The 8569-nt window shown below is 53.0% G+C and overlaps 1 protein-coding gene across 1 annotated transcript; it reads left to right on the top strand.

The window, feature by feature from the left end:
* Positions 1-4148: 4148 nt before the first annotated feature.
* On the top strand, positions 4149-4624 carry LOC100901426 (prisilkin-39). Its single transcript, XM_003737759.2, has 2 exons — positions 4149-4163; positions 4262-4624. The coding sequence occupies exons 1-2, from the start codon at positions 4149-4151 to the stop codon at positions 4622-4624; spliced, it is 378 nt and encodes a 125-aa protein (XP_003737807.1).
* The last annotated feature ends 3945 nt before the right edge of the window (positions 4625-8569 follow it).

Consider the following 8569-nt stretch of genomic DNA (forward strand, 5'->3'; position numbering starts at 1 on the left):
TACGCTTAGGCGCAAGCGATCGAACGAACGAGACGTATTTGTCGGTTGTTGCGAGGAGACGAGCCCTGGAGCGTCACCAAGTCGGCCGTGGTTGTCGCCCGAGCAGCTAAGACATCGGTGCAGTTGTAGTTGCAGGACAGAAGCGGAAAACGAACTGTGACGTTGTCACGGACGAACTGATCTCCGTGACGAGCCCTGGCAACCTCCGGGAGATTCACTCTGTCGAGGTGAACAGTCATGCGCCGACACGCCTACCACGCTCGCAAACCCCGCCTTCTCGACCTGAGACTCCCGGCAATAGGTTGAACAAGCCCGGGATCTCATTTTTCCCCTTACGACATGAGGCCGCTCGATCGAGATTGTTCCAGCATCTGATGTCTGGAGTCCAGGCCGGAGACATGCTGCGAAATACGATTCGCTCGACGATGACACGAGTTCCCCGGATAAGTCCGGAATTCATTTCATCGAATATCTTTCAAATAAATATCGGCGAGCTTCCATCTGAGCTCGGATTTCGAAAACAGCTGACCGGTGGTATCCTTCCCTGCCCAGGGACCCAATCGGTACCTCGGCGGAACCCTCGCCCCCCGGAGATCAACGAGACGAGCCGGGAGGTCCGCATACCTGCATCTATTAACCTGGGACGAAATGATGCCGAATCGACTCCGATAGCTGGTTGCGTGCTTTCAGCCCGAGGGTCGAACTGATCGTTTTTTCTTCTGAGCTCCGTGGACTGTAGATGATGGATCGAGGACTCCGAGGACTACATTCTCGTGAAATGTCGTTTGGAACTAGATCAATCCGCGTGAGAGGTGAACTCGAATCAATGGCCGCATGAGCCTGCGCAGAGCGATGCGATGTATATCCCGGCGTGGATTCGCTTTTGGCGCGCGAGAGTTGACGCAGTTATGCCTCGCTCCTATCGTCCGCCGAGTACGCTCCGCCCATAGATGCCCTGTGTGGGCGGGGCTGCCGTTGCTCGGACTCCGCCGCCGATGGAAGACGAGTCGTGCAACGCCACATAACTCGACAATTAGTGACACCATTGTCACCAATTACAATCTCATTACTCGCGAGCTCCTTCGCCGGCATCGCTCGATGTCATGCACTGAGATTTTTACCCTGTCGCTTGTCTCGCTCGCCCCCGCGAGTTCCTCCGTGCTCTGCGAGGTTCGTTAGAGACAGAAAATCGGGGCGTCGAGGACGAGACTTCCGAGGCCTTTGCGTGGACTCGATGCATGAGGGGGTCGCGCTCACATCAGAGGGACGCTCCTGATCGTGGTGGAAGGCAGGAAGGAATGCTTCATTTTCGTCAATGAGAGTCCACCACGGACTTTTCGGAAATCTTCGATGTGCCAGCGATTATTGCTTTCTTGTCAGCTCTTCCGCCGTCTGGAATGATCTCGTTTCGTAGGGAAGAGTCAGAGCGAACTCCCGATTTTCCTGAAATGGGTCAGCCACTCACCATCCAGAATACTGCAATTCGAAGCTTGCTCGGAATACACCGATCAAACCCGCGACGCCACCCTTGGAGCAGGCGAACAGTTCGGGAAACTAACGAAGATGCTCTAGGAGTAGAACTCGATCTCGCAGTCGGGCGACATGGGCTCGGGGCTTCACGAGACTGAAAAACTAATCGAAAACATCTATTCAAATTGACAATATTGGAGGTTTGAGTGGAAAGACAGCTGCCGCTGCTATTAAAATCTGTGGTGCCCACCCGCGCTGCCCCTGCGCTTCTCGTGTTTCTCTTCAATATATGTCAACCTACCTGAGATTCGTTTCTACGCTCGGTCGTTCGCTCATTTGGTCGTTCGTCCTGCGGCTGCCAGCTCCCCCATCCGCTCGCTCCCTACCTCGCGTGCATGCTTGCTCAAATATTACCGCATTCCAGTGGCTCACAAAGGGGATATGGGAAACGTTGGTCTTAATTGGAAATATATTACTAGGCTCGCTTGCGGGTGGAGACGACCGTCGAGGAGAATATTCCAAAAGAGCCGTCATCGACTTATTCGAGGATAGGGAATTCTTCCCCCTGCAGGACTCCGACCCGGACGCCCTGCTTCCTCCAGGAGACCGTGAGTCCATGCGGCGAGCCAAATCCCGCCATTTAGGAATCGGCAGACAAATCAAACTCAAGGGTAAAAAAAAATGAGTTGCGTCTCGGTTCGAGTGAGATCTTGCCCGCCGGCATTTCAAACGCTACGATTTCTCGTGCGGACCTTCTCTCACGATTCTTTGGTACCGGATGCTGGCTTGTCTTCATTCAGGTCCGAGCTACCTTCCAGCAATGCAGAGCCAGCCTGTCATAAGTCCTGAATTCGCGTCGTCCCTATGCATCCACTAATCTCGTTCTCGAGATTCATGTCGCCCCCGAGAGTCCGTATCGACCGGTGGCAACATTATCAGCCTTGGCGACGGACTTTCAGGCTCCCTCTAGGGACTCGGAAGTTTGACTCAATTCTGCCAATGGTGCCCAAATAGAAAGGCGCCAACACATCCTGGTAGAAGCTCTCGGGCTGGAGCGGAGAAGCTCTGCCCCCGTCGTTGCTCCGTGATTCCGGAATCCATCCCGCTTACCGGCTCTTTCGCCCGGTTGGTCAGCGAGGGGGATCGTCTTGCTCAGATATCCATCTCCCGTCAGTGTTCTTGGAGAGCGAAATCGATCCCTCGAGTTTGCGGCACGTGGCGCGTGCTCATACTTCTCGTCCCCAAGCGGAATCTGGAACCGCGGAGGGCCGCTCATCATTCTTATTCCGAATTATTCGAGCAGGTAAATCTCTTCGGTGGATGATTGGAAGTCAACTATGGCTCGCATCAGTGGAACGTCGAATTCGTCGACCGAGTTTTGCTCACTGAGAGATCCACCCCAGAAGGTTTCGACTTCCGACTTGAAAGGTTTTCCGGATGTTTTCTCTCTTTCAGCACAGATACATACATACAAGGAGTTCATGATCTGTGCGATTTCGACCTCCTGGCACATCGCTGACTGCCCCTAGATATCCAGCCAGCCCCACACGGCTGAGAATTCACAGCTGACCGGAAGCGGATCAGGAAAATATACGTATCTGGTCGGGGTCACGATGCGGATAATACCGAGTTCCTGCGATATCGTGCGCCCTTTGCGAGGACTCGGCATGAGCAGAGAATATCCCCTGAGGTCTTTTCAGCTGAATTATCTAATCCGTACACCACCGACTCGCGGGCAATTTCATCGAGAAAGCAGATCCGTTGAGCTGAGCTCCGATCTCTTCAGTAGTGGCCGCTGTGTCTATCAATAAGACGGAATCGACATTGAGGAAGAAACGTCAACGTGGAGACAGTCCATCAGAGGGCAAAGATTGAGTCCATGAATTGACGATGCGCGATCGGAAGCATCTAGAGTGGAGAAACGGCCAGGCAGATGTCACGTTTCCCCGCCCAGAGTTCCCGTCCCGTACTGCAATTGTTGCGCGAATCCCGAACTTAGACTCATCATGAGAATGAGCCAAATGATAGAAAGTCTTGGCGCCTCGAGATGATACGGGAATCTACTCGGATAACGCGCGAGCGCCTTCATTTCTGCAGAGAGGGGGGGGGCAAGAAAAGCTTCAACCTCGAGAAGCGCTCCTCTCTCGAGTGGAAACATTTTTAGTGGCACCTCATTTGACATCCCGATGACTCCGCTCATAAGATGATATGATATATGTGATGTCCTCGGAATGAGCCACAAAAAAGGATTTGCTGGAAGAAGCGAGTATCGTAGAAACCCGATTCCGCGCGAGTGCAGTCGACGCCGCCAGGGCTCCGAGCGCGTTTCTCACGCCTTTTCCGTGATGGCGAAGGCAGACCAGTGATTCGTCTCATTGTTGGTTTGATTACGGCATTTTCCGAAGAGGATTCATCCTTCAAGGACGAGTGGACACAGAGGCCAGTCGAAAACAGTAAGATGCGATCTTTTGTCAAAGCGAGTTCAACGTTTTCAGTTTTCGGGCTCGACGAAGCGAATCGGTTTCCTGGATCCACGTGAGAGGCTTCTGGTGGAAAGCAAACAGAGCTCAGAAGCGCCGCTCACGGCACGATTGAAGAGGAAAGCTGACCATTCGGCGGTTATTTAAGCGGCTCTCCCATCGGACAGAGTATCCACTTCGAGCCGAGCCTCAACAGCCATGTTCAGTCGCGTGGTGAGTATTAACGAACTCCGTGAGGCAAAGGAGAGAATCTGCTACCACGGAGGGTGTAGAGCGACTAGTATTCCAACTCAGACTTCAACATATTTCAGTTAGTCGCCTTGATGCTCGCGGTTTTCGCAGCCGCAGTGCTCGCGAAGGAGGCCACTGAATCGACACCGACGCCGACGGTCAGCCGAGTCAAGAGGAGCGCTCTCTACGGAGGCTATGGTCTCGGTTACGGAGGATACGGAGGGTACGGTCTCGGATACGGCGGCTACGGAAGCTACGCATACCCGGCCTATCGCTCCTACACCTACGGATATCCTGCCTACTACAGCGGCTATGGGGGATACAGCGGCTACGGAGGCTACGGCGGATACGGTGGCTACGGCGGTTACGGAGGATATGGGAGCTACGGCGGATATGGAGGATACGGCGGATATGGAGGATACGGTCTAGGTTACGGATATTGAACAGTGTGAATTTGTGCTCGCAGGAAATAAAATTTCGAGACAAGGAATTTGCTCAATCAGACATGTTGTTCTCGGTCGAGACTCTCCGATGCTCGCGTCCTCGTACAGCGATTGGCTGCCGAAGGCCTGCTTGAAACTGTCTCCTCCCGCTTCGAATGGAAATCCGAAATTGTGTGACGGAAGCGGTACCTTCCGAATGTGCTCGTCTTCGGGGTCGTGTAAGGTGGACACGATGTGTCTCCTCGGGGACCAGGATTCCCGCTAAACGGGACGAATACATCATCGGACGAATCTGAGCTCTCGATCACAGGTTGAGGGAAGCCGCGAGCCTGCCGAAACAGCTCAGCGTCCACGTGGAATCGATCGTTAGCTCCTCCGGGAAACCTCATGAATCTTTGATGCACGTCCATGAACCACAATAGTGTGGTGCTGCAAGCGCTCAACATCACAAGCAAGAAGAAGATCATCAAGATGCTCTCGATGTCATTCTCACTATGTCCTCCTAAGAACTGCTCGCCGCTCTCCGTCATGACCTGGGCGGCCGAGATCACCGGCTGGATTTTGTCTCTCACTCCACACGTCGAAAGTCCGAAATCGTATTCTATTCGTATCGCGGAATCACCCATGTTTCATGCTGCCAGGAGCCGCTCTCGATAGGATTGAAAACGACGACATCGGCGCCGCATCATACAAGCTCACAGCTTCTCGAAGAGAACGCAATTAAGATCTGATCTCTGAGTCTCTGAACTAAGAGAGAGAGATCCTCTCGCATCAGGAGGCGAGGAACGATAAATCGTCTCGCAGCCCACATTCTTCGAATGACGCATCAGGGAAGGTATATGTATTCCTTCAGAAACTTTGATCAAATCTAGGCGAACGCGACAGAAGATTCCAACCGATGAGTACATTTCGAGCCGCATTAATATTGTGATGTCGATGCTTGGGTGATTACTGGAGTTCTTCGTCTACTCAGTGAGAGCTTGTAGTTGCGCAATGAGAAGCATCATCCGAGTCGGGGAACTGATACAACGGAAACCACTTATGAAAGCACGAACAAGCCCACGCGAGATGACGCCGACGGCTTCTGGGATAGTGAAACGCGGCCTCACTTATGCAAAGATGGAACACATCATGTAAACTTTCTGGGAGACTTCCGAGTTATGAGCATCGGATAGTGCAACTCTCGCCGCTCCTTCAATCCTCTTTCACAGGGGAAATGCGTTTTTTTTCGTATCTGCGATAGACAGGGAGCGGTTTTCCCCCGCTATGAGCGCGCCGCCAGTGAGACTTCTGCCCGGTCGAGCAGACGCAGACGCCGGTCACAGTAACGGTCATCATATGCACTAAATAGTTATCATGGGAACCCTCAAACGAGGAGTTTTCCGTCGCATCCGTTCATCTGTCGGTAAGAAATTCCATCCTGTTCTCTCTGATCGAGTCCGCCTCTCCTGCGATTTCTTTTCGGCGTGGGTCCTCCTCAGAAGCCCTCGACTGTGCTCGGGACCCCCAGCGATATGATTCAGAAGGGACTAGTCGGTGGCTCCGCCGGACACCATTTGTCCACCACGTCATTGGATAAGCACTCCCTGTGAACAAAGTGATTCTGCGTCACGGCTGGTCGATATTCTCGCACGTAATGTCGAAAACATTCTCCGGAAGATCCCGGCATAACCTATTTTCCCCGAGTCCCCGAGAACGGGAGCCGAGAACCCCGTTTGGGAACCTCAGGTCCCAGATGATGTCCGATCGCGAATCATATGCGTGCGTATAGACACTCGGGTCAAGTCGAGCTTCTGGGGCTGATGCTCAGAATTGGAGCTATCGCCCACAGAACCGCCGAGACCGCGCACACATGACCGGCAGGTTCGGGGACGCGTCTCTTCATTCATTGATTTTTTTCCAAAACTTGTATCCGATGCGAAAGCCCATTTTCGATCAGATGGGCGCTTTTGAGGCATTGCAGCTCCCGCGGATGTTTCGATAGCCACAAGAGCTCTTCCAACGCGATTCTCGCGATGATCTTCCGCGGCAGACAGAGGAAACAAATTCCGACACAAAGGCAGAATCTCATGCGTGTTCGGACATTCGCGTGGTCTGCGCGCGTCGACCTTCGAATTTTCATGCCCACAATTGGTGTTCCAATCAAGTGAATTCGATTCTTGTCTCTTCATTGCCAGCGACTGATTCGCGGTATCGGATACCCTAGGCATCAATGAGCTTCGGCACGTAATTATGATGGTTTCCTGAAGTTACTCGGAGCTTGACCATATTTTTCGTGGAAGAAAGGGCCGAATTTTCGATCGTCGACTGGTGCCAGGAATCACTCGCAACGCTGGTGGCGATCCCTTGTTTTGATGCTTGACTTGGGAAACTGCTTGAGCAATCTAAAGCCTCGTTTATTGGGGATTATCCGCTGAAACGGTAGCTTGCACTTTGCGGGGATACGGGGAGAGCTGTTGCAAACCTGGATGGGGGAGGGCGCCTCACGCCATCCCGTTGAGGAGGCTCTTCTTTCGCTCGGTGATAATAATGAGGTGAAATTGTCTGGGAAGAATTCGCCTGATTCCGACGAGAACCTCCGGATCCACATCTTCCTGTGACCCTTGTCAAACGATCAGGAAGCAGGTGTCCACTTGGGATTGGCGTGTTGATTGAACGTAGGAATGTTTCGAAAAAAAATCCGTGCCGAGGTCCAATGGGATCAGAAACGTAATAATTTTGTTCTGGAGTCCGAAGAGCTCTTCTGGATGCGAGACGTCGCGTGAGCCGACCAATTCCGAGCTCTTGTGTCCCATGCTGCTCGCGGCCACCAATTGGTTAGCATTGGAAAGTCTCAGATGAGGCTGATTCCATGGGCAAATGTCCTTCCGATTGACTTCCCGGGTGGAAATCGCCTAAGCACATGGATTTTTTGTTCGCATGTAGAACCGGCCCCTGAGAGCATTTCGTAGGAAGGTCCGAAAACTCGGTCCCAGGCCGAACTAAGGTATGGCTCTGAATTCCCGGTGAGTAGCTCATTTGTCGATCCCAATGAAAATTATGCCCATTGATAGACTCGTCCTCCCACTGAAAGCGACGCTCCCGTGGGACGCCCGATCGCTAAGAGGGGAAACCATCTGCGACGTTCCCGAATGTTGGTCGCCGAGCAGAGTCCTGCCTCGAGAGCCAGAGTTGCGGGGACCGGAGAAGTCCTGAGTAAGTGAAAGCCAGACTTCTACGAGCCGGAAGGGAGCTGTTCTCGATCGAGATGCATTTGTTCAGACGCAGTCCTCAATCGTCATCATCGAGGATACGCTCAGAGCGGTAGCGCGATGGTTCACGTAACTAGTCACTTCGCACTCGTTTAACGTTGTGCGGATGTCTCCCTCCTCTCTCTAAGAGGAGGGGGAAGAACCTCGTTGGGGTATACGTACTCCGAATGTGGAAGGATCACGCGACTTCGATGTGGCTCGTTCCCCAACCATTTTCCAGCGGGACTTTGGAGTAGCCGCTGTCCGCCCCATGCAGCACGAGTTCCCATTTCCGGAAATAGGGCGACGCTTCCATGTTCCTGGAGGAAGGTCCGAGCATCGCGCTCCGTGTCGTGCAACAGTGATCTGCGAGTGCATCGAGACCTTGAAAAAATGCGAAGATGAGGGAGAAAAGCGGAAAAGCCACTTCTCCGAGACGGGTAGGCTCCGATGGAGCTATCGCCTGAAAGCAGGATCTCTAATACGCGTTTCTGCGACAGTCTGAAGGGGGAACTTGAATCAGAAGCCTCGACTGAATGCTTCACAAGCCTGGGCTCAAACTGGAGGAAAGTTCAAGTGGAATTCGTTATGAACTCCGACTAATGCGGCTCGGAAAACTGCGGACCAGGAATCGAGCGAATGATGAGAACGTTCGAGGCCGGAGGACTCATTAAGGATTGGCGCCCTGATCGGGATTGCGTGCACGAAACTTGAA

This window comes from Galendromus occidentalis, unplaced genomic scaffold (assembly GCF_000255335.2).
Source record: "Galendromus occidentalis unplaced genomic scaffold, Mocc_1.1 scf7180000075612, whole genome shotgun sequence".
NCBI classification, from domain to species: Eukaryota; Metazoa; Arthropoda; class Arachnida; order Mesostigmata; family Phytoseiidae; genus Galendromus; species Galendromus occidentalis.